The sequence below is a fragment of the Aquarana catesbeiana genome, linkage group LG07 (assembly GCF_042186555.1).
Source record: "Aquarana catesbeiana isolate 2022-GZ linkage group LG07, ASM4218655v1, whole genome shotgun sequence".
Classification (NCBI taxonomy): Eukaryota; Metazoa; Chordata; class Amphibia; order Anura; family Ranidae; genus Aquarana; species Aquarana catesbeiana.
The window spans coordinates 72,217,245-72,244,652 of record NC_133330.1 but is presented as its reverse complement, the minus strand read 5'-3'; the positions used below and the strand labels follow the sequence as shown (position 1 = coordinate 72,244,652).

The window sequence follows — 27,408 nt, the reverse complement described above, 5'->3', positions numbered from 1 at the left end:
ATTTAATTTTAAATTAAATAGAATATTGTTTAATTATTTTTTTAATTACATGATAATGCCTTGTCCTCTTTAAATATGTGGAGAATATGAACTTTCATAAAAAATATTAAATTATTCATATATAGATTTTCTGCAGTTATTGCCTCCTTTCACATGCCCAGTGAAATGAGGCAATAGCAGAAGACGCAATAATGACACATGAAGTCTTGCACTGGTCAAGTTTTACTTGACGTGTACATCCACTATATAGTACATTTACCCATTAAGTAATTGGAAGCATCAATATTTTTTTTCTAATCACCTCTGCCCTATCACCAAGGATACATAATAATGGATGAAAAAAAATACAACCTGCCAGCAATGTGGATCTTCACTGGTTCATATATATGACAGCTTGTTCTGGATACTAGGGGATATTATTACATGAACACTCATGTCATACAATAAACAAGCGATCATCTCTACCTGCTCATAGATGGTTTTATTTACCTATTTTTACAAAGTTATAAGCACACTGTGGCTGTTATAATGCATCAGAGAGATGGGTCGAGCAGCCATATTTTAGGCCGGCAAAAAATACATGTCTTGCTTTTTTTACCTACGACAGTAAATGTCTTATAAAAGATTTTTTAGTGTACATTTAAGATGACCATCACTGTTATTCATTACATATCCCTGCCATTGCAGTCCAACTTTGAATAAATAACCCTGCAATAAAAGTAATTTATGCAGCTGAGAAGCAGGTGCTGACAGCCGGGGGTGGACAGCAGTCAATTTGCAATTTGCTTAGAGCAACAGATCTTGTTTCACAGGGTGTTCTGGGTAATCCAGAAGGAAAGGCACTGAGCATCCCAAATAGGATGTGTGTACTGTACCTCCCTCATTTCTGCCTTGAAGGAGTCAGCCTGTTGAGGACTTGCCCCTTGATCGGAGCTTCTCTCTCCTTCAGTGTCTTCGCTCAGCATGTCCTCTGCCTTGTCGATGACATCCTTCATCTGCTCAATGAAAATCTCTTTCTCCATCTGCAGTATGAATTCATTTTCCACCTGGAAGCATATAGATATGTTAATTCACAGCACAGTCTTGCCGCATCCACAAAGCATAATATCAGAATGGCAATGCTAAGCGCTCTCAAATAATATACAGTTGCATCCCCTACCTTCAGTTTATTAAAACTGAAAACTTGGAACCCATCATCCTATTACAGCTGGGGGAACTGTTCTCCCAAAGGGAAGACAGATTCTGCTAAAGAAATTTTAATTGCACTCGTTCATATCGCGGCTTCTTCAAATAACCACATTAGCCCATTGTAAGACACTTCAAAGGCCATCAGAACAAGCTAATGTAAAGAGAGAATATAATAGATGGCTTTACGGTTATGTGGGTATGTATGGATGGTTATACAGAGCCCAGGTTGTAGCTAGTGATATAAACAGACATCACTGTATTTAGAAATCATCCTGCCTTATGCACATTTGAACAATGCACCCTTTTATATTTGCCCTATTCCTCACCATGTTATATATTTAAAAATGTGAACCCTAAAGCTGAACCACTAAATAAACAGGTGAAATACATATATGGGAACAGTTTTACCTGTCAAAGGATTTGTATTTCTGTCCATCCGGTTCTGAGATTTACATAGCTTTGTGACCTTGTACAGCCCTGCATGGCAGAGCCAGAGACCCGATTTTTTTTATTTTCTTGCAGCAGTTAGGTTACATTTGCAGCCAGTGACTGGGTTGTATAAGGAGAAGCTGCAGACTGATGAGCTAGTCATTCTTTCCTCCCATCAGCGTGTTCTTTAGTAGCACATGAGCACTGGAGCCCAACTGACTGACTCATTGTTCTGCTTTTTCCTCTCTCACTCGGAGCTCTGCTGTAAAGGGACTTACAATAGACTTGTGCTTAGAAATTATTGTTTTTCAATAATACATCATTGAACGTATTTTTTTATACCTACCTAAAGTTCAGCTTTAAAGCCAAGAGTGGCATATCTACAGTAGAGTGCTTTACATACAAAGCTCTCAATGAAAGAATGGTTATATGAAAATTGTTTTATAGAGTCCTGTTACTCTATGTAGCACGGTTCTACTAATAATTTACCAAAGCTGTCATAGGATGTGCATGCAAAAAAAGCATGAGCAAAATTGTAAGTTATTTATTGCTGCCTCTGTAAACTCTACTGCCATGGGCAGAGTCATATGACGGTCTTATAGTAAATATGGCCTGTTATTTGAGCATAACTAGCTACATGTGCTCCAAATCTTTGTAAAATACATATGGGGAAAATAATTGATTTCCTTGACACTAAAATTATGTGTGCTCAAAGCTTTGCACCAATGCTTCCACACCAGTAACCATTGCACTCATTTTCAGAAGGCAAAACCATCTATATGTCTCTCTTTCTACATTGCTGGATGGGTGGGTCTTGTCAATCTTGGCACTCTATTCTATAGGAGACTACAATGTGCAACATGTCTGACAAAAATTGTTTACAGCTTTAAAATATTACATTTTTGTATATAAAACATAGCTTTTCGCATATATCCTGCTGGGATCTGAGAACTGCTGGGAGGAGCACAGATGAATTTCTTTCCTTCATTTTTAACTAAATCTGCTAATGGGTTGCAAGGCACATATCACAAAAAGGCCCTGATTGTTCCTAACCTTCCAGTCTTCCATATCCTCTGGAGGCAACTAAATGCAAAATTTCACAAATAATGCAAATCACTAGATGAATATTAATTTGACAACCCCCCACCCCCACCCCACTTGCCTTACCATATATGTAGCAATCTCCTCTGGTGCATCGCCATCCAAGTCAAATTTGAAAGTAACCATTTTGTGGTTGTGTGTTTCCAGCTGGCATTCTACCATCTTGTCTCCAGTGTTGCACACCTGCAGAAAATGGTGATGTTACATCACGATGTAATTCCATCTGTATACAAGTATTAATCCCCAAAAATGAGCTTGGGCTTACATTAAGAATTGTTAGTTTAGGCTTATTGGTCTTTTCCTGGCGGGAGCGAGTCCGCGATGACCTCCTATGATGTTTCTTGGATGGTTTTCCATCAGGTTTACCGCCAGGTATACCCTCGTATCCATCACTCATTTCTCTACCAGAGGCAGCATCAGAACCTATGTAACTAACAGTACAAATAGGAGTTAACACTATAGGCTCAATTCAGAATGCTTTAATTTAACACAAGGATAAGGATCTGTTTTATTTTTTAGATTTACAAATAGTCATTAAGTTTATTGATATAGGCCTCTGTGTCTTTTTCCACAACTTACACAGAGTACAGATACTTTGAAAATTTGAACATCCCAGTGTATGTCTTGTGAAAATTCTCTCTGAGAAATGGAAAGAGTAAAGACTGATTGTTAATTGGTTCATGGCGGTGAATGAAGGTGACAACAGCTATTGTTCTCATGAATCCTAGGGTGTAATTGTGTTTCAAAGAAAAACAAACTGAAAAAAAAAGGGAAGGGGAAGCAGAGGGGTGGTCCATGACTCATTGGGCTAGCCTAGTTTATCCAGCAGAGTATTAAGGTCCTACTCACAAATAAAGGTTGCGCCACCTTCCTTCTGTGGCAACAACCAGTACAGCATATTGTTGGGTTCATTATCTAGGAATGGGTGAAAATGGTGAAATTGTGCTTCCCAGATTTACAGGAATAATAAGGCTGGGTTCACACACATTTAGCTGTGGTTTGCAGTCCGGAGTGTTTCTGTTCACCAGTTCAGGTGCAAATTTTTGCATGAATTTGCACCTGAACCCAGACCCTAAAACGCACAGGACCCTTTTCAAAACTGCACCAGACATGTGTGAACCAGCTCCATTGAGAGCTGGTCACATTCATATGTTATGCGAACCCAGCCTAAAGATCAAGAAGTATGCTTGTTAGTTTCTCAATATTTCTTTTTGGTTGCAAGCAGTGCACGAGGCTTCGATAGCAGGATAAAGTCACTGAGGTTGATTTACTAAAACTGGAGAGTGCAAAATCTGATGCTGCTGTGAATGGTAGCCAATCAGCTTCTAACTTCATTTTATTCAATTAAGCTTTGACAAAAAACCTGGAAGCTGATTGGTTTCTATGCAGAGCTGCACCAGATTTTGCATGCTCCACTTTTAGTAAATCAACCCCACTATGTAACAAAGCTACCCAAGAGTCTTAATAAATGAATTGTAAACCGGGATTTCATGAGCGCGAAAATTTTTGTTCAGAAGGTCGCAGCCATGTCCACTTTATCTGCAGGACATCTACTGTTGTGCAACCTCTGAACCGCTTGTTTAGGTGATCAAGACTTCTAAAGGAGAGCTTGGCAGAGACCAAGTCAGACACCGTCAGTATTCATAATATTCAAAAAAATTTCAGGGATGTCTAAACCTGGGAGGGACAGGAGATATGAAAGTTTAGTAGTAATGAAAACCTACGTTAAAAGAACAATTTATTCTTCTCCTCCCCCAAGGGCAGTGCCAGTTAAACTAAGTGACGCTAAGATCAGGGTGGGGGGTCGGCTGTCCTACTTTGTCCCTCAGTGGGAAAAGATATCAGACAGCACTTACATCTGCCAGATCATGCGAGAAGGTTATTGCTTGGAATTTTCGGCAAAACCCCCCTCTATGATCACCCTTACACATCCCCTCAGGGATGCCCTGAAAAGATCAGCCCTTCTGGATGGTATCCAGGAATTAGTAGAACAGCAGGTGGTGCCAGTATAAAAAAAAAACAATACCAAGGATTCTACTGCCATGTATTCATTATTCGCAAGCCGTCAGGAAAGTATCGGATGATAGTAAACTTAAGAAACCTGAACAAGTACCTGGAATACAAAAACTTTACTATGGAGAGTATCTGCTCCGCACACAAAAACCTCATGAAGGAGGCCTTCATGATGACACTGGACCTTAAGGATGCCTACCTGCATGTGCCAATTCATGTGGATCATCAGGCATTCTTGAGGTTCGCAGTAGTCATCGGAGGGGAGATTTTTCACTGGTAGTTCAGAACCCTCCCATTTGGGTTAACAGCCAGCCCAAGGATTTTTACAAAAATCCTAGCAGAAGCAGTAGCCTTTCTGCATCTCCAGGGTATATCTGATTGTGTACCTGGACGACCTAACTGATCTCCAGACCATCAGTCACCCAGGTCAGATCAGATACCAACAAGGTAATGTCGGTTCTGGAAAACCTGGATTGGATAGTCAGCATGGAAAAATCCTCCCTCAAACCAGAACAGGTCAAGACCTTCCTAGGCTACATAGTGGACACCAGACTACAGAAGCTCTTCTTGCCAAAGGACAAAGTGGCAAAACTAGCTTCATCAGTGGGGGGCTTGATAAAAAACCCTGTCATGCTCCAGAAGGGAGGTGCTAAGAACCCTAGGTCTGATGTCGGCAAGTATACTGGCCATAGTCTGGGCGCAACTTTACTCAAGAGTCCTACCAGAAAATGGAGGAGAATTCAGAATTAGTAGTACTTCAATTATAAAACAAAATGTTCATGTAAAACGTCATACTTCTAGAAATTTCTACTTTAATCTCACTGATAAACAATACAGCTAGTGCCTACAATAACATTGCAGATGGACAGAAATAACTCACTTATCAAAGCTTTGATTTGAACTTGGCAGATTTTCTTGATTGTGCTGTTCCTAAAACATGAAATGATAAAAAATTAGTTTAAAAAAAAATACTTCTTACATCAGCAGAGACATTACAAATATTTAAACTTTGAGGCCAGCCTGAGTAAAAGAAATATAAAAATCTACCTCATGAGCAGATTCTGCAAATGACTGTGTCGCTTGGCACTGAGTGAGATTATGCAACTCAGGAGGCTGGGAAATGCCAGTACTTGGAAAGGACATACTCTGATTCTCAGCCAAGACAGCCTCAGTATGTGGCATGGTAAGTGGTAGAGAAGGTTGGGCAAGGTAATCTTGTCCTTGCAATGCTTGGGAAATTTCTGAGGGAAAGTGCACTGGTGGTGACATCATTGCAACTGGCAACACTCCTACGGGGGTAGTTAAGTCCACTTTATACTGGGAAAGACCAATGACCTGTACAACATGATTGATGAAAAGTGGTTATTTCAACAATCCAGTTCAACCCCATAAATATATATGAGAAAAATACACATAGCCAACTGTTTGTGAACACCCCATCTTCACATCTGGAACTTGTTGGGCATCCCATTCTAATACCATGGGAATTATTTGGGATTCCATTCCCTCTTCTCTTGCAAATTTAACAGCCTTCACTCTTTTGAAAAGGCTTTCCACAACGTTTTGGAGTGTTGGGGCAGATTTGCTCCCATGCAGCCAATAAAGCATTTGTAAAACCTGTTTGATGTTGGAGGAGTTGTTCCAGTTGATTAAAAAAAGTGTTAAGCAGAGGGGAGGTTAGAGCTCAAGCCAATCAAGTTCCTCTACACCAAAACTAACCTTATTATATCTTTTTGGGACCGTTTTGTGCACAGGGGCACAGTTAGGCTGGAACAGAAAAGGGCCTTCCTCAAACTTTTGGCTTAGAGTTAGAAAAGCACAATGGTCTACAATGTCTTTGTATGTTGAACTCAATTTAGAAAGGGGTCTACATACTTTTGACCATAAAGTGTATACTAAAACTGATTCACATTAAAAACATTCTCAAAAGGAACACCAGCCGACAAGGAAGAGTTAGAAAAAGTGTTCACCCACAGGTTCCTTCAATCATTTGTTTTATGTCCCCCCAAAACCTCTTTGTACCCAACATCTGTGTTCTTGAACTTAAAATTTTATGGGGTTGATTTACTAAAACCGGAGAGTGCAAAATCTGGTGCAGCTGTGCATGGTAGCCAATCAGCTTCTCACTTCAGCTTGTTCAATTTTGCTTTGACAAAACAAACTGGAAGCCGATTGGTTTCTATGCAGAGCTGCACCCGATTTTGCACTCTCCAGTTTTGGTAAATCAACCCCTATATTCGAGCAGGGCTGTTTATTTCTGTTGCCCTGGAATAACATTTGACCTACCCATGGTGACATTCTTATTTGCATAGTTTCTAAGAACAAGCAGCTGAAAAACAACCAATTAGATAACCCGTCCAGAAAGCTACCATATTTTTGTGTAAAAAGCTTCTCTGGGAGAGTTTGTCTGCATTAACTATGTCTTTCTTCCTCCCCTGTGCCCACACTATAAAAAAATAAAAAAAACAACATTCAAGCAAGACTTGTGACACGGGTCCACTGGCAATCTTGAGCACCTGAGGGCAGTCAGGACAAGCTTGCATTGTTCCACCATCATCCACACAGAAACTTTTGTCTTTACACATCTTGTTCAACCAAAACTATCTACCAAACAACTCTGTAGAGTAAGGGCCAATTTGTAGATTCTCGTGCTACACAGTTTTGTTAAATTCTGTCAACCTGACAGATTAAGTAATATTTGACTGTGTGTGCCCTCTATTAGCAGATTCTACAAACTACAGAAAGGAGTTTTTATCATATCCCAGGTAAAAAAAAAATATATACAGCAGTTGAAAGGAGAAAAGAGAATTGCTAATAAATCATATTTCAGAGCACATTATTAAACAGATAAAATACCAAATGTTGATGTAAAAATGGAAATAAAGAGTAGGGTAGGAAAAAAAGATTGCATGCTCTCAGAATCAAAGCATAGTCATCTTTTTTTTTTTTTAAATAAAAACTGAAAATGCTTCTTGACATGAGCCTTGTAATTAGGAATTGCAAAATGTTAAAGTAGTAGTACATTTCATTTCAACACTGTAGAAAGCTAAACATAATTTGAAACAATAAAATGCCTTATTGGTGCAGACAAATAAAAATCTATCATAACTTTTGTTACACAGTTCTGTCCCCTTTGGGACAAAGTACATCTAGAACTTTTTCCCATGTTGCTAAGTGCTTTCTAACACTACACTATCTTGCCTCGACCAATCCGACAACAGCTTTGAAGGAGACAGCTGACTCATATGCAGCTTGTCTCAGCAGTGAACGCTTTCCACAGACAAGTAACAGCAAGAGGAATGCAGAGCCTGGCATGTTCCCATTCCCTCTGCATTCTTCTTGCCACTGCTGGTTTGTGGAGAGTGCTTATAAGTTGCATATATGAATCTGCTGTCTCTTTGTCAGTTTGGCCACGGCAAAAGGGAAGGGGGGCAGGTCGGACCTTGTAACTATGCTTAGAAAGCACTTGGCAACATGGGACAAAGTACTAAATCGGGAACAGAACAAAAATGATATTGATCGTTTTTAAATAAAATATATGTTTGCTAGAATGAGGTTCAAAAATGAGATGTTGTAGGTTCCAAATTATTAAACAAAAACGTTCACCTCTAACAAAACTTTGACCGTAGATTACTAGGCAGATTTGCCAGTCGTTGGATTGAATCCTTCCATTATTACATTTTCTGAACTAATCCAAAATATTAGATGTTGGTATGTGTTACTTTTGTTGTGCACCTTCAGTATCCTAGTTAAAGCTCAGCATCTTTACAGTTTACTGAAGTTTAATATCCAAGATGAATCCTTTTGTACGTGCAGAACTTATCTATTTCATTATGTGCTCTATTTTCTTGAAATGAAGAAAACATCCCATAGCGCAATGATTTACTACTACCACTGTTCTAGGACAGCTCAGGGGAGCTTGTACAAAGGCAGCAAGCTGGCATCTCTGTAATGATGGACAACACAATCTCTGATGGAAAGAACTTTCCTAGCAATTATAAAATTATTAGTATAAAAAGACTGAGAAGGTCTTACTTTTGGATCAGTGGCATAAATGTACATTGCTTACATCTTTCTCATCATTTAAATGTTTAAATGGATTGGGCTTCGGTCCCAAATTTATAGCTTGGGTTAATAATACTGTTACAAATACCTTTGAAATATCTAGGGACACTCGGCAGGGGTGACCATTGTCGCCCCCGTTTTTGCCCTCGCTATAGAGCCATTGGCGGCACAGTTGAGGGAGGATGGGGAGGTGAAATGTTGCTGGAAAGAGGAAAAGACCTCTTTGCATGCCGATGATATGCTTCTATATCTGGCAGAGGCGGAGGGTTCTTTGGCTACAGCTTTGAGTAAATTCAATTTTGAGGGGTACTCGGGGTTTAAAGTTAATTGGGAAAAATCATTGATCTTCCCCATTTGTCCAGAATATTCCCTGAGCCTGCCTCTGGATGTCCCTCTGAAAACAGTTTCTAGGTTCCAGTACCTTGGGATTGAGGTCCAGCTACCAGCGAACACTGTATTAAAAACAAATGCTCTTATGGTACGGTACCTCTGAAGGATAACTTGCAGACTTGGTTTAAGCTGCCCCTCAACCTCCTGGGCCGGATCAACATGTTTAAGATGATATATCTCCCTAGGTTTCTCTATATATTTTGGCATGCACCGATTTATGTCCCAAAAAAACTATTCACGGAAATTAACACATTGCTCACCTCATTCCTCTGGGGTACTAAACTGCCTAGAGTGTCCCTTGACACATTGTTTTTACCGGTTCAAGCCGGTGGGCTGGCTCTTTCAAACGTAGTGCTATTACTTGGCCACTCAATTGACGCATATCCATTGGTATTTTTTTCCCCAGATGAGTATAGCTTCGGTGGAGACTCAGGCTGCTCGATCAACTTGTTTGAAGCACTTTCATATAGAATCTTTCTTATCTGTAATAGAAGGATGGAGGGCAGTCCTTTGACTACTTCTCTTAATGCTCCCTTATGCTCCCTTATGGTACAACCCCCAGCTAACAAGCTAAAAAAATTCCCTGATAGGGCGTGTTGGGCTCAGTATGGTATTAAGTATGCTTGTCAATTGTTTACGAACCAAACTTTTAGAACTTTCAGGGATCTCCAAATTAAATATAAGTTCCCCAATGCCTATTTTTTTCCGATATCTACAACGACGCCATGCCATGGCAGCCCAATTTGGTCTGCGGGAGGTTCGGCTTTCCCATTCTGGGCCGGAGAAATTGCTAGTCGAGGATGATCATTCAAAACTTATCTCAAGATATTATTTTGCCCTGTTAACCTCTTCCTCCCCTAGGATGGAGAGGGTGGAGGCTCAGTGGAGATCTGATATCCCCTCCCTTACAGAGGAATCTTGGTCTGAAGTCGCTGAATTGCTGTTGCCTTCGGTGATTTCAGCCAGGGATAAAATTATCCAGTTTAAATTATCTCCACCGTGTGTATTAGAACACCCGCATGCCTTCATAAGATGGACAGGGTGAAAACACCAGAATGTTCTGGCTGCGGTAGGAGATTATTTTCATATGGTATGGCTCTTCCCTCATGTGGGGAAATTTTGGGCAGCAATTACGAAATTCCTAGAGGAAAATTTGGGGAGGAGGAATTGTCCTCTTTTAAAAAAACTTTAAGAATAGTCTTTTTTTAAAAGCATTAGTTCTGAAATGGAAATATCCAAGGCCTCCATCCCTCCTCTTCTGGGAGCAGCAGATTAATGGAGCTTTACCGAAATATAAACTAACCTACAACTTCAGGGGTTGCCCTGAAAAGTTTAACAAAATATGGGCTGGTTGGATTAAATCGGTGTCCGGAGAGATAGAGGTGTAAATGTGGTAAAGATGGATCCCTGAATTGATTATATACTAATCAGCAAAATAAATATTTATGCATGACAATGGTATTTGTTTTATTATTGTGCTTTCAAAAGGTGAATTACTACATTAATCTATAAAGTTGAGCTCAGTTTGTTCTCTTATGTTTCTTCCTGGGGTATTCCCCTGGAGATACAGGAGGTTGGAATTAAACGTAGTTGAATACACAGGATGCTAGTAATATATGTACTGATACATCGACTCTAATCCTTTGGTATTTGTATGCTACCGTTTACCAATTTCATGGATGTCATTCCCTGTAACAGATGTGTTTTAGATATTGTAATTTTTTTATTTATTTGAAATAGGAATAAATTTACCCTTTACCCCACTTCAGCCCCGGAAGGATTTACCCCCTTCCTGACCAAGCTTTTTTGCGATAAAGCACTGCGTCGCTTTAACTGACAATTGCGCAGTCATGCGACGCTGTACCCAAACAAAATTGACGTCCTTTTCTCCCCACAAATAGAACTTTCTTTTGGTGGTATTTGACCACCTCAGCGGTTTTTATTTTTTGCGCTATAAACAAAAAAAGAGCGTCAATTTTGAAAAAAAAAATATTTTTTTTCTACTTTTTATTATAATAAATATCCCCAAAATATTTTATATATATATATATATATATATATATATATATATATATATATATATCTTCCTTAGTTTAGGCCAATATGTATACTTCTACATATTTTTGGTAAAAAAAAAAAAAAAAAAAAAAAAAACACAATCGCAATTAGCATATATTGATTGGTTTGCGCAAAAGTTATTGCGTTTACAAAATAGGGGATGGATTTTATGGCATTTTTATTATCCATTTTTTTAATCAGTAATGGCGGCGATCTGCGAACAGATCGGACACTTAACACCATTTTGGGACCATTGGCATTTATACAGCAATCAGTGCTATAAAAATGCACTGATTACTGTGTAACTGTCACTGGCAGGGAAGGGGTTAAAACACTAGGGGGCAATCAAGGGGTTAAGTGTGTTCCCTCAGTGTGTTCTAACTGTAGGGGGGGTGGGCTCGCTAGAACATGACAGAGATCACTGCTCCCAATCACTGGGAGCAGTAGATCCCTGTCATGTTGCTAGGCAGAACAGGGAAATGTCTTGTTTACATAGGCAACTCCCCGTTCTGCCTCTCCTTGTCACGATCTCTGGCCACCGGCAGACAGAGTCCGCAGGACCTGCGGGCACGCTCCCACAGCAGGAGTGCGCATGCCCGCTAGCCGCCGATGACGGGGTGACGTATGGGTACGTCATTTTGCACACCCGTGCCACTTTGCCGACGTATATAGACGCGAGCCGGTCGGCAAGTGGTTAAAAAAAATAATTTAAATGGATAAACTGCTTGTATTTTATAGAGCATCAGATATGGCCAGTCTGACATCCTTTTGCCTTTTATATATAAAAAATATAAAGTAATAGGTTATTAAAGCAACTGACTTTATTAAACCTGTCACAAACCTTGGCAATTCAAACTGAGCAAACAATGAATAAAAAGCATAAGTTAATTACCGGAATGCCTCAATTACCAACAGAAAAGATCAAGCTTTGCTCATAACTTTAGCTGCAGATCTGTAGATCTACTGATCACCTTGACAAATAAAAATCTGATGCTTTTAGAGTAAACATCCGCTGTTCTTGTGTGAACATTTCTCAAACAAATTCCACTGGAACAATGTTTGCACATACTGTCCTCTAATACAATGCGAAAATAGATATTGTTGTATATTGGGAAAATGTAAACAATTCAATGGGCCATATATACATTTTTAGCTGCTCCCACTGTTTTAGAGGAGTCCTAGTCAAACAATGCACCCACCACATCAATAAGAGTCAACAATAGTTTGTTTGATCTATGGCATTTGTGATACTACAGTGCTAAATTGCTTGATTTCCCCATCAACACGTCAGTTTAAACGGGGGAAACCTTCCCACTGCGCTATTGTGTTCTGCCGAAGGGGGGGGGGCACAAGGAGCCTTCCCTGAGAGCATAACACAATGATTAGTGTTGCTGGTTTATAGCCGGCAACACTAATTGCTCGGGAAAAACCTGACAGGCCGGTTGTACACAAGTCAATAGCTGGATCGACTTGTGTGCAACCAGGATGCCCATAAATGGACTGAAATTCGATCCATGTATGACTGGCTTTAGACAATGCTTCTCTCATAGAAACTGATGTAGAGAGGAAGAGGTAGGAATGGCTACCCAAAATTTCTAAATAAAAGGCCAGCAACATAAGCTAAAAGGGGGACTCTATTACCACAAGAAGAACAATGGAAAGTCTGTGCGAGAGGGGCTTTCACAAGACCAAGGAAGGATTTTCACCTGGGGATGATACTAAATCTACGTTACAAGAGCACTCGGTTTTATGAAATTATGAATTATGAAAGAGTAAAGCCTGGAACCCCGTGTTATGGAAATTGTGAACGATAACTCAAGCCACGTAACTTTTTAGTGTACCCCTATTGAATAAAGACCATTGAAAATACTAATTTGCTAGAAAGGGAAGAGAAAGGGGATTATAGCGGTGTCCAAAGAGATAGTTAGAATACTGTATACTGACACAACTATAAAAAAATACAATATTTTATTAACAAACGAGTTAAAAAGAGTATACGATAAATATATTCAACAAGGGTGTGGACAAACTCTAAAGGAAGAAAACTGAACCAACGTATGCAACAGTGTATCAAGAACCAGCCAGTAGCGTGGCGGCAGGTCTTGTTGGCAGGTATGAGAGTCCTACATGTTTCGCCAACATTGGCTTCCTCAGGAACGGTTGGTTATACCTGTATTGGTTTCCTGAATTCTAAATAGAGAAATAAATAAATAGTCAGTCAGAGAGACTACAGCAATATATATCTCAGACAGAAACCAATGAAATTAAAATAAATATGAAAAATGGGTTACCACATAAATACAAATTGGAAGGCTGCCGGACATGGCCAAAAAGTTCCCCCACACACAGAGCCGCCTGGGCGAACACTCGCCCCACCCACCACCCACCAGAGGGACACCCCCCCACCCAGAGGGTAACCCCAAGAACCTCAATCCCAAAGATGGTAATTACCTACCAGTAGGTCACAGAAGGGTGAACATGTGTAGCTCCCCAGGGTGAACGCAGAGCTCGATGTCGCAAGTAGGTGGCTGCAGGGGGCGAAAAAAGGGGGCCTGGCAGAATAGAGGAACATTATATAAATATATAACATGAATTGGGTGGACACCCAAAAATTTGTGTCCAGCCACTGTGAAATTGGGCTAACAAAGCCTCAAAAATACTCACGATTTATATCTAGTAAAAACAACAAGGAACAGGTAAGGCTGATATTGTTGTTGAAAAGAATTATTGATGAAATAGTGACTGGAAGGAAAAAATAAGGACGTATAAGAAAATAGAATGGTTACCATTGGCCAAAAGATATATGCTGAGGATAAGAAATGGGGCCATATGTAACATCCAGCTATGCCTACATAGTTACAAAAGTAAAAAGGAAGAACAAACTCACCAATGAGTCCAATAAGACTAATTGGGAATAGCCTAGGACTGTGAAGATGCAGTCAGTCTAGGTGGTATAGCACAGTTGGACTGCACTATAAAGAGAGGTATGGAGTTAGACCTGATGTCCAAGACCTAAATGACAAGAAGAGCAACAGCGCACAGTACAGGGATAAAGTACAGGCTTACCAGCTTACACGAGACAGCAAGTTTGGGAACCCTAAGCAACCGGTAGTGGGATGGCCGGGAGAGCCGGCCTTTAATATCCCCCACACACGAGTGGCGTCTGACGTCACCATGCGCGTGAGCGGACAGAGAGCATCACTGCTCATGCGCCCGTCAATGGCTACCATGGGCCTACAAGACCCAGGGAGCTATGCGGGGTAGTCTGTCGCGTCACATGATGTAAAGGACGCGAAGGGCGGACACTAATAAAGGATAGTGCCGCCCTTGGGTGTCCATGCGGCCAAGGCGGCATAAAGAGCAACCATCCACTCTCAAAGGGGGCTGGCCAAGCACACCCCCGTGACATATCTAGCGGCAGAAAGAAAAGGGAATAGAGGAAAGGGGGAGCCCAAGGGCGGCCGAGGGGAAAACCAAGGAGGGGGAAGGAGAGGCTAAACGCTAGCCCACCGCAATAGGGGGAGGAATGGGCGGGACATGAGCGGGGACAAGTGACCGTGGGTCACTCACACACCAATTGGGAGACACAGGGCCAGGTCCCTGCAGAGGTCCCACATGAGGACATGTCTAGCAGCCGAACAGAGATAGCAATTAAACATAAATATGGAAATTACAGCCTAACTTAAGCTAATACAAGGTAATGTACATGTAAATTTAATCAGAACAAACAAGATATTAACAATTATGAAAAATAATTACATTCAAATTTGTTCTATACTGAATAGATAAGGATAAATTAATCCGCGGATACAAGGTGCGACTTGGAAGTGGGAGGGGAGATGGGAGGGCCAAACAAAGGAATTATAATGTGCTAACAAAAAATAATAATAGTAATAGAGCCACAATTACAGAAAAGATTTGAAACTGATGTATTCATTCAACCCTGGAAATTTGGTGGCTTCCAGGGTATGTATCCACTTAGTCTCAAGTTGAAGTAGCTTTTGATCAATGCCACCACCCCTGGCATGTAAAGGAACATGCTCCAGGGCAGTGAACCCAATGACATGAGGATCAAAGTTGCACTACCAAAATTGCATAAATCTTTAAAATCTCCACCCGGCCGCCCCATTGTGTTCGGGTGCCATCGCTACTGTCTTACGTCAAAGACACGATACATCTCCTTCGCATTCTTGAAGACTTGCATCTACCCCACAATGCATGGCTAGTTGCTCTAGATGTAGAGAGCCTTTATAACGCCATTCCTCACAACAAAGGTATTGAGGTTGTCACTAAACTTCTGCAAGAAAGAGGTCCAAAATTTGAAGCTTATGGTCAATTTGTGATCAAACTCCTGCAATTCATTCTCACACAAAACCATTTTATGTTTGGGTCTTCCCACTTCCTCCGGGTACAGGTAGTGGCTATGGGGACCAAGTGTGCCCCCTCTTATGCCAACCTGTACCTGGGGGGGTGGGAAAGGGAACTTTTTGCGAACCCTGATCTAGCCCAGCTACTGTGCCATGTGGTATCCTGGCACAGATACATAGACGATGTGCTTTTCTTCTGGTCTGGCACCCGGGAGGAGTTGTCCCAGTTTGTGGATTTACTGGCCATTAACCCCTACAATTTGAAATTCACTATGGAGTGTAGCCAAACAAAAATTACATTCTTAGATTTAGAAATTCACTTGGACTCTAACGGAAATCTTTATTCGGCAATATACCGGAAGTCATCGTCCGGTAATACCATTCTTCACGCAGGTAGTGCACATCCAAAACCACCATTAAGGAGTATTCCTTTCAGTCAATACCTTCATATCAAACGAAATTGTTCACATGAAACGGACTTCCTTAAAGCCTCGTATGACCTCTATCACAGGTTAAGAGATAGAGGTTATAGCCATACGAACCTTTAATAAGGTTAAAAAGTTAGATAGGAAAACACTAATTTTTTCTACCAAGAATCGTGAAACTTCCCAGCCTGTTCGTCTCATCACACAATTTTCCCAGCACCATAATCAAGTGAGAGACATCCTTAATAAATTTTGGCCATTATTGACGGCAGATACAGTTATTAAAAAATACATTAAACCTTATCCAGATATAACCTACCGACGATCTCCTCATTAAGAGATCGTTTGATAAGCAGCCACCACTCCCCCTTGCAAGCGTCTTCTCTAACTGCCCCGGGCACTTTTCCATGTGGAAAGTGTGATGTATGTGAGTTCTTTTATGACTCCCGAGAAATACCGCTTCCCAATGGTTCTATCCACAGTATAAAACACACAATCACCTGTCAAACTGTGGGAATAGTCTATCTAACCACTTGCCATTGCGGATGTTATTATGTGGACAAGACTAAACGCCCGTTTTATACACGCATCAGAGATCACATAAAACCACTGTACAAACGTACCACAACCACTGCCATCAATAGACACATTGCCTTACAACATAACTTTGATCCTCATGTCATTGGGTTCACCGCCCTGGAGCATGTTCCTTTACATGCCAGGGGCGGTGGCATTGATCAAAAGCTACTTCAACTTGAGATTAAGTGGATACATACCCTGGAAGCAACCAAATTTCCAGGGTTGAATGAATACATCAAATTCAAATTCAAATCTTTTCTGTAATTGTGGCTCTATTACTATTATTATTTTTTGTTAGCACATTATAATTCCTTTGTTTGGGCCTCCCATCCCCCCTCCCACTTCCAAGTCGCCCCTTGTATCCGCGGATTAATTTATCCTTATCTATTCAGTATAGAACAAATTTGAATGTAATTATTTTTCATAATTGTTAATATCTTATTGTTGTTTGTTCTGATTAAATTTACATGTACATTACCTTGTATTAGCTTAAGTTAGGCTGTAATTTCCATATTTATGTTTAATTGCCATCTCTGTTTGGCTGCTAGACATGTCCTCATGTGGGACCTCTGCGGGGACCTGGCCCTGTGTCTCCCAATTGGTGTGTGGGCGACCCACGGTCACTTGTCCCCGCTCATGTCCCGCCCATTCCTCCCCCCCATTGCGGTGGGCTAGCGTTTAGCCTCTCCTCCCCCCTCCTTGGTTTTCCCCTCGGCCGCCCTTGGGCTCCCCCTTTCCTCTATTCCCTTTTCTTTCTGCCGCTAGATATGTCACGGGGGTGTGCTTGGCCAGCCCCCCTTGAGGGTGGATGGTTGCTCTTTATGCCGCCTTGGCTGTATGGACACCCAAGGGCGGCACTATCCTTTATGAGTGTCCGCCCGCCTTCAGCCACTGGCGGGCACATGATCCTTATGGATCATTATAACATCCCCCGATATATTGCATCGCCACCTGATAGGCGGGCCTACCAGTATATCGAGCCCTTCGCGTCATTTACATCACGTGAAGCGACAGACTACCCCGCATAGCTCCCTGGGTCTTGTAGGCCCACGGTAGCCATTGAGGGGCGCATGCGCAGTGGCTCTCTGTCCGCTCACGCAGGTGGTGACGTCAGACGCTGCTCGTGTGTGGGGGGGTATTAAAGGCCAGCTCTCCCGGCCATCCCACCGCCGTTTGCTTAGGGTGCCCAAACTTGCTGTCTCGTGTAAGCTGGTAAGCCTGTACTTTATCCCTGTACTGTGTGCTGTTGCTCTTCTTGTCATTTAGGTCTTGGACATCAGGTCTAACTCCATACCTCTTTCTCTCTTTATAGTGCAGTCCAACTGTGCTATACCACCTAGACTGACTGCATCTTCACAGTCCCAGGCTATTCCCAATTAGTCTTATTGGACTCATTGGTGAGTTTGTTCTTCCTTTTTACTTTTGTAAATATGTAGGCATAGCTGGATCTTACATATGGCCCCATTTCTTATCCTCAGCATATATCTTTTGGCCAATGGTAACGATTCTATTTTCTTATACGTCCTTATTTTTTCCTTCCAGTCATTATTTCATCAATAATTCTTTTCAACAACAATATCAGCCTATCGGGCACCCTTACCTGTTCCTTGTTGTTTTTACTAGATATAAATCGTGAGTATTTTTGAGGCTTTTTTAGCCCGATTTTACTGTGGCTGGACACTCAGATAATTTTTTGGGTGTCCACCCAATTTATGTTATATTTTTATATAATGTTCCTCTATTCTGCCAGGCCCCCTTTTTTCGCCCCCTGCAGCCACCTACTTGCGACATGGAGCTCTGATTTCACCCTGGGGAGCTACACATGTTCACCCTTCTGTGACCTACTGGTAGGTAATTACCATCTTTGGGATTGAGGTTCTTGGGGTTACCCTCTGGGTGGGGGGGTGTCCCTCTGGTGGGTGGTGGGTGGGGCGAGTGTTTGCCCAGGCGGCTCTGTGTGTGGGGGAACTTTTTGGCCATGTCCGGCAGCCTTCCAATTTGTATTTATGTGGTAACCCATTTTTCATATTTATTTTAATTTCATTGGTTTCTGTCTGAGATATATATTTCTGTAGTCTCTCTGACTATTTATTTCTCTATTTAGAATTCAGGAAACCAATACAGGTATAACCAACCGTCCCTGAGGAAGCCAATGTTGGCGAAACATGTAGGACTCTCATACCTGCCAACAAGACCCGCCGCCACGCTACTGGCTGGTTCTTGATACACTGTTGCATACGTTGGTTCAGTTTTTTTCCTTTAGTGTTTGTCCACACCCTTGTTGAATATATTTATTGTATACTCTTTAACTTGTTTGTTAATAAAATATTGTATTTTTTATAGTTATGTGTCAGTATACTGTATTCTAACTATCTCTTTGGGCACCGCTATAATCCCCTTTCTCTTCCCTTACTTTTACCATCAAATCTACTGGGATGAGGTGCTGTATTACATTGAGGACAATCCAGTCAAAAATCCTTTTCTTTCTAATTTGCTAGAAAGGCTAGGTAGCATGTGCATGTGGGGTTGTATGCAAATCTGTAACAATCTGTATGTCTTATACTGTTTTCCAAAAATTGGAAGAAGTTTGTATGTACAGAATTCTTGTTTAGTAAAAACATAATATACTACAGAGGATTCAGTTTCCTTGCTTTACTACAAAGTGACCCCAAAGATACAAAGCAAAAATAAAGTCTATTTTGTGCACTTTAAACTGAAGCCTGCTCAAGATCTGTTTAAAGCTTATATAAAGCTACAGTGGCCACTCCCACTCTGAAATCAAACAATACCCATATGGATGAGGCATAACTACATTGTCATCTCTACTGACCTGTTTGCAATTTGTGTTGGAAACTTAACTCCGCAAAACCAGGTTCCTGAAATCTATGGATGCCTATTGTTATTAACAGATGGCAGATAATTTGCAATCCCACAATCTGTACATTACATGTGTTAAAAAGGACTTCAAAATAAAGTTAAATCATGGGCATTGATACATATGTGGGTTGTTAAGAGTATTTTTACTTCCTTGGACTTCTCCACTAAAGTAGCTCTAAACCGTAACTAGGTCAGCTAAGCACTGTAAATCATTAACTGCCCTTTTCATAACACTTTTTCATCCTTTTTTGCAACTTGGAGCTGCTGATTTCCCCCAGCCTCTTTTAGCCACTTCCTGTCTACCTGCACTTGCTGCAGCTTAGACTGTTCATCATTGCTCTGGATAAATTTACTGATATTGAGTGGACAAAGGTAGACCCTTGCCTGTGTAAGATTCACCCTCGCTATGGATCCTGATGACCATTGGCTGTGATACGCAACGTGATGTAAAATCCCAAATTGTTAAGTTGTCACCCACTCCCTGAGCAGGGCTGTTGATTACAGGAGTTTCAGAGGGTCTGTCTAAGAACCGGGTTACTGCATATGGGAGAACAGCAGTCAAAGTCTCCTGGTGCTGCCAGCACAGGATTTTTTATTTATTTTTTTACTTTTGCTGCAACACTTAATGTTCATCTCTAGGAAAAGGAAACTGCTCTCCATGGGTTATAAATGTTTATTTAGGTCTAGAAAAAAAAGGCATATTCATTACTGTATAAGCAATCTAACTGAATTAAAGTAAAATTAAGAGGGTTCAGTATGCTTTCAAACTATCAACAAATAGAAAAAAAAAAATTTGGCTGTGCAAACACTCAAAAGCCCAACTTCAGGAAACCTAAAAATCCTCCCTTGCAGCAGGGAAGCTCCCCTGGCAGATAGCACTCTCACATGCACCGGCGGTGGACTGTTCCCAACGTCCTCACATCCAATATAGGGCTATGCTCCTTGCATCAGTCTTGATGACTTCAGAGAAAGATAGACCACCAGAAGAAAGGTAACAGGAGGCTGTGGGGACCAGTCTAGTGATAAAGTTAATATGCTTTACCAAGTCCCCTAGACATAAACGAGCAGTTAACTCTTGCAGACTGGGTGCACCCCCACTGCAAGGGAAGATTTTTAGGTTTCCTGGAGCTCAGTAATAATATAGAATTTATTTTTATTAATTGGATTTAGTTGTATTTATAATTTTAGGAATTCTATACTTGTCCTAAATATTGCTTAGAATTTTTGTTTTTATGCATGCTGACGATTCATTTTTGGTGTCAAATTTTCTGTGGACACGAAGGGATACACTTAACAGCCTTACAGGTTAACTTGCCAATACTGAGCTAAAATTCTGTCATTTTCACATGTTCATCATTGTTACATATTGACAGTCAATTTTATTTCTCCAGATTAAAATACTTATCACCAACTCAAACAGTGCAATTCCTTGTGTACAACGGTTTTCTATAGCTGCTGCTTCATAGAGATTTAAAAAAATGAAATTTTCTTTTCCTCCTATTCTAGCATGAGATAAAATGTACTACTACTTTAAATTCTGGCAGCCTTGTCCACATGCCCATATAATGTATGCATGGTAACACATACGGCCAACATGTCCAAATGGCTAGATCATGCCTGCATGCTCTTTCTGCAGAAGGAGCATTGTATGTGTGTTGACAGTTTTTCCTCTGTTGAAATTAGATCTCTCGGACCTACCAATCGTGTCCTTGCCCAAACCCATGGTTAAGGTCTGGATTTTTGTTTTGTGACAAAAGTACAATTCAGAGTAATGTCGCAAAATATTACCTGATTCCCAGCCCCAGATGTAGTCTGATCGGGAGGATGGGTTATGCTTGGATGATGTGACTGAGGAAGAGGAAGATGGGATTGTTGTGATACGGGCGGAACACTTGGAGAGGGATGAACAGAAGGGACATCACTCTGAATGATCTGCTGAAAAGAGGCCTGGTACGCGTGTGACTGGGGATGCTGTGGCATCGGTATTCCTGGCATGCCAGATGTTGCCACTGCTAATAAAGATACAGGCGCAACCTGGATATTTGGCACGAGATTAGTCTCATATTGTAGCACCAACTGTGGGTTGACTGTCTGCCCTGACGGGGGGCCCTGCAGGGGTGACAGGAAGGTTGGGCATAACCACACCTGGAGGGAAATACTGACAGGGAGCAGGCAGGGGGGTGATACAGACAGCAGGTAAGTCAGAGAGATTGGCAGGGAGGCTCTCGAGTCCTGTAAGAGGAGCAACTGCTGGTATGAGAGGATACGGAGGAAGCTGAAAAACAATGCACAAAAAAAACAAACAAAAAACAAAACACATTATTGCTGTTAATACAACACTGTACAGTTTCAACAAACATAGTACTTTATTAATATCCAAGTCTGGGGCATCCTCTTGAAAATGCAAAAACTTTAAACATTTTGGCACTAAATCTTAGCAAAAGAAAATTTCATATTTTTACTTGTGGATGCTGGTGGGCTGAATCAACCACAGGTTCTATATAACTTTTGGCGACACAAGCTGTAAGATCTTGACACCATAAGTGAATACAAACTCACAGGACTACCACTAATTTCCTTTGGCACTCTCCATTCTCTAGTAATATAAAATAGAGTCCAGCAAAGAGAATGAGACCTCCCATGTTAAGGCCATGACAGGCTGGTGGACATGGAAAGGAACATACAGAAAATTTTAAAGCACGCCCCTACTAACCTCTGTAGCTGTAGGCACTTAGGAGTAATTCATCCTCAAAGTCCTCAGAAGAATCACTAAAGTTCTCCCAGCTAGTCACTCACCCTGCTCCTCCTTTCAGAGCATGGATTTATATTTTAGAGATTATGAGGCTGAAAGACCACCAAGTCACTGTTGGGAGGCAGTGGAGCAGGGCGAACTAAGCAGTGCTTCTACCGTCCATCAATTGCTCTACAATGCCTGCAGCTGCAAAGTTCAGTGAGGACTTGCTGAAATGTTCATATACTGTTTTACGTCCATGTTAATATGTGAATGTCTATAGCCCAGCCTCGGGTTTACATACTCCAATCTGTTAATAGTTACCCAACTCTCTAAGTTTTGGAGGGTCTGACCCAATATAATCAAAATACTATATACCACTCTGCATTTTCTGGCTAAAGAAATCAGATACTAGATTTGCATTTTTCAGTATTTGCGTGTACCTTATCCATAAAGTTAAAGGAATTCAGTGAAGACTGAAACCAAGTCACCCTAAAAACTATTAATAAGACTTTACAAGGAAGACAGACATGACCAACTCAAGGACTACCATAAGGTCCTCCATAAAGCAACGAAATGCATTAAAAAAAACGTATTGGTGGAGCTCTCCAAAATGTCTGAATGCACAGTACTTTACAGGTTTACAAAAGATTACTTGTAAATTTATAACAATTCTTTCAACTAGTTTTAGTTTTTCTTACATCCCCCAGAGCTGAATGCAGACCTGAAAGTATAAAAATTAGAGATCAATTGGTTCTCCTTGATAAATTAAACAGGACCTACTTGTTTCTGAATTTTCCATTTACACCTCTCTATAACAAGGACCCCACTGTTTACATTTATGCCATTCATTAAGGTCAGCCATGAAGTGTTCATATATCAGCAGACTATTCTGCTTGATCATACTTTATCCAATCACAGGTAACCCATCAAGTTATTCATATAAGCATGGGGTTGTATGTGATCGATTAACTTGTTAGTTACCCTGCATAAAGTCTGCATTATTCAAAAGACGAAGAAAGGTTTCACAATCATACTTTCCATCCAACATATTAGATATACATATTAGATATAGCCATTAGGTGGCTATGTCAATTCTCCATATGAAGACTAATTATTACATTATATGGCCAAATGTTTGTGGAAACACATCCCAGATATTGAGTTGGGGCACATAATTCCAGGTGCATAGAGGCATGGTTTGACAAGTTAGGTGTGAAGTAACTCAAACAACCTATGCAGAGCCACTATTAACATCTTTTAAATGAACTGGAATGTCAATTGCAAGCCAAGTCTTCTCGTCCAACAGTAGTACCTAACCTCACAAATCCTCTTTTGGCTGAATTGGCTTAAATTCTCAGAAACATGTCTTGTGGAAAATCTTCCTAGAAGAGCGAAGTCTGTTAAAGTTGCAAATGAAGGGGGAAGCCATATATTAATACTCATGGTTTTAGAATGAGATATTAGAAATGCTCATATTAGTGTGATAGTCAGGTGTCCCAAAGCATTTGGTCAAAAGTTAAGTGGCCAAAATGACCTTTCCTGACCACTAAAGTTTATTTATAGCAAGCTGTAAACAGTCTGACATCCATAAATAGGGTGCAGATTTTGCAGCAAACTGAATAGGCTATATAGTGGATTCCCAATTTCCTCACAGTAGACAGAGTATTAATTTAATTGCATATGATGCAGTGCTCCGTGTCTCCTGAATCGAGACGATGTTAATGGTCCGGCTAATACAATGACAGGTAAATAATTATCCATTGTTTGATAGTCAAAATGTGCCCCCCCCCAAAAAAAATGTAAAGCCTCGAAAAAGATCAGGTGGGCAGGGATGGGAGCCAACTACATGGAAAGTTCTGAAGCAAGGGTCATTGTTATTTATCTTGGAAAACCACTTAAACTCTTAAAAATGTAAACAGCTGATTGCATGACAAAAGTAAAAAATTGGGGAGACTTTACCTGTGATGCAGGTACCTGGTGCTGTTGCAGTGGTACTGTAGGAATCTGTAGTGGTTTCAGTGGAGCCAGCGTGAGCGGGGGCTGGTACTGTGGGTATGTATGGGAGGTAGGTGGCACTGGACAGACAGCCTGCCCAGCTGGGATTTGTTGTAGAAGAGCTTGGTGTTGAAGTGATTGCTGTCATTCAAGCAAACACAAACAAAAAAATATTAAAACACTTGCAAAGACCTAAAACCCTAAAGTAACTGTTTGAAATAAAGGTAATAAGCAGAATTCTACAAAATAAATGATTTCTAAAATTGAACCAGTGTTACTTTTTTGTAACTTAATGGCGTAAACATAATGGCTTGTCTAGTAAATGGTTTTCTTTGCAGACACTCATTGCTTCTGTCATTATCTAGAGTAACCTATTGTTTTTCTAGTGAGTCACATCTTATACCACAATTCTGAACCTTCAGTTGCCTGCCTGAGCAGGTAAAAGAAAATGAAGATTTGAATATGATCGATCACACCAGCTCTTCCTTTTCTCAGAGAGCAGAAAATTACCCAGTAGGGGTTTAAACACTTCTCTGCTCTATCTAAAAAAGGTTTGGGCTTTACATGCAATTTATTATAAAGGAGAATTACATTATAATATTCTTACACTCAAAAAAAGCTTGTTTCATGTGTAGGGAGCTGCTTCCCTCTAGTGTATGTATTTGTAAATAGCTGTTGATTGGTAATTATCCCAGGTACTTAACCCGCTTTCCCTGCTAGCTGGGTCAGAAACCCCAGATTGGAAGACTGAGATCTTTAAAAAGGGGGGTTTCCAGGAAGTAGACACAGATGTGGACAGCAAGAACGTCCATGCAGAAGATGCTGCTGTATTCCATCCAGACCAGAAGCAGAGACTATAGGTTAATTGTATCTGAAGTCTGGTAACAAAAGTTTCTTTGTTCTCTTGATCTCTCTCAAGCACAGTGCCAGATAGCTAGGTCTGCATTACATTATGTATGTAGTGATCACCTTGCAGTATAATAGGTAAACCTCTATTTTTAATAGTGTTTATGTGCAACTCCTGTTGCATCCCCCCTGGTCTGGGATTCTCTAGCTATCATTTGCTCATTGCTCAGTAAGCAGCATAGAATGGAATCATGTTACACAGTTGACAACCCATCACTACCTAGATGTCCACATGCATGGCAGATTAGAAACAATTAGGTACAGTGGAGCAGAGTAGATAGGCTGACGTTGAGTTCCAGTTTCACACCACTGATGTTGTCTGTAAGAAGCTGCTTCTAAGGCTGATCCAATGTCGGTTGGAGGATCTCCGCACCAACTCTGATCCAGTATTTACCTCTTCAGAACAGACGCCACACCCATGACCATCTCCCAAGGACCTATGCAGCTGGACCTTGTTGCCACTTTTACATGGAGGCATCTTTTCTAAAGAACTGTATATACAACTTTACCAAGGTTCCTGTAGGGCTCATTTGCTTATCTTAAATGTTTGTATAATAGTTGCACACTATTACTAATCTTTTATCATATAAAGTTTGCATTATTCCTATACTGGTTTGTAGCTCTGCCCAGATAGCAAGCAATTGAGCTGCAAGTTTGAAAACGACTTGCTAAGCTATTACTAGACTTGCCAGGCTTCAAAAGTTTGTTGCACAATTGCAGCAAAAGTCCACATTGCATGACTCCAGATAAACTTTCTTTGCAAACATTATGCAAATTCTGGTTCAGTTATGTTGTGCAATAATCATCACACTACAGTGGTCACTGATTTGCAGAACTCTTGCTGTAGACTCACCACCGCAACTTTGCTCTTGCTAGAGACTTATCACACAAACTTGCTACGGATTGTAAAAGTGTCAACTAAAACTTGTGCTTCCAGTGCTCTGCAAGTGTACAAATTGCCAATGAAAATGTGTAGAAAGTTAAGACAAATTTGTGGCAGGTTATCCTTGCTATCTGGGTGGTTATTGTTATTCGCTGGGTGTAATTAGTTTCCCTGCTTCCAATTACTTGACTTAGATTACTGGTTAATTTCCCTAGAATGCAATCAGTGCTGCTCACAGGGCCCCTGTCCTGGGTGGACTGGACACACTGTAAAATTTACCATCAAACCTACTCTTCCACCTAGTGAAGATTCTGGTTCTTTTAGTTACCTGCAGGTTTAGAACCACAGTCAATTTGGGGAAGACCATTTCCCATACCCACAAAAAAAGGACTACACGTGAATTTTTACATTTGTTCCAAATCTCTTCATTAGCCAAATTTCTTCACAGAAGATGCATCTTCCTCAGTTTTAGGTTTAATAAAAAAAGGTTTATGTTTTACTTTTTAACTGGCGTTAAAGCAGCCCTGGGATTTGTAGACAGCACAAGCCATCTGTGAAATGTATTGGAAGCATGCAAATAGAGAAATCTGCCCAGTAAAGGGAAGAGCAGGTACAGCGCTAGCATTTAGAAGGTGGACGGCATCCTCAACATTGATTTAAAAGTGCATTCTTCTTGCTCATCTCAATAGTGAGAAAGCCTAGGGAAAATGAATGTCTAAAGCAGGGGTCTCAAACTGTTGGCCCTCCAGCTGTTGTGAAACTACAAGTCCCATCATGCCTCTGCCTGTGGAAGTCATGCTTGTAACTGTCAGGGGGGTATTTTATGTAAACTTTCTCTATATAACAAAGAACTGAACCATTGTATTTTAAAATTGTACTTTTATATTTTTATTTGCAGATCATTTTAGCATGTTTAGTGATAACTAAAATTGCAAGTGTTGACTATTTTTGTTCATCTGGTAAATTAACAATATCAGAGATTAGGGATATTTTATTGCACCGTGCATAGGAGGAATATTGGTATACTAGGTAGCAAACATCCTAAATTGCAACAAAGTTGCTGATTTATGTATGAGCTTTTTTTATCTATATATTTGACAAACACTCACAGGAGAGATGTAACGGATTCAAGCTATGCAAATTTTAACCACATACCTGGCTGGCTAATATAGGAGGAGCAACTCCAAACTGGGCAGACGAGACGGTGGATGGCTGCACAACTGGGTAGGCTGTGCTCAGGTCTTGGTATTGATGATGAGTGAGTCCAGAGTGTACAGCAGGTATAACACCAACTCCATGCTGAAACGCAAAAGTAAAAAACTTGCATGTAAATTTCATGTAAAAGAATAATAATCTCAGTTGTCCAGGCAGCACCCGAAAAAAGTGAAAGGCACCTCC

At 40.7% G+C, this 27,408-nt stretch overlaps 1 protein-coding gene across 1 annotated transcript in view; it reads right to left on the bottom strand.

Annotated features, from left to right (window-relative positions):
* WNK2 (WNK lysine deficient protein kinase 2) overlaps nucleotides 1-27,408 on the bottom strand; it is a 356,194-nt gene that overhangs the window by 75,253 nt on the left and 253,533 nt on the right. Inside the window, 9 exon segments of the mRNA XM_073592324.1 lie at nucleotides 876-1,046; nucleotides 2,785-2,901; nucleotides 2,984-3,149; nucleotides 5,612-5,661; nucleotides 5,779-6,066; nucleotides 21,281-21,607; nucleotides 21,609-21,767; nucleotides 24,186-24,362; nucleotides 27,166-27,309. Of these exon segments, the coding sequence (XP_073448425.1) occupies nucleotides 876-1,046; nucleotides 2,785-2,901; nucleotides 2,984-3,149; nucleotides 5,612-5,661; nucleotides 5,779-6,066; nucleotides 21,281-21,607; nucleotides 21,609-21,767; nucleotides 24,186-24,362; nucleotides 27,166-27,309 (1,599 nt within the window).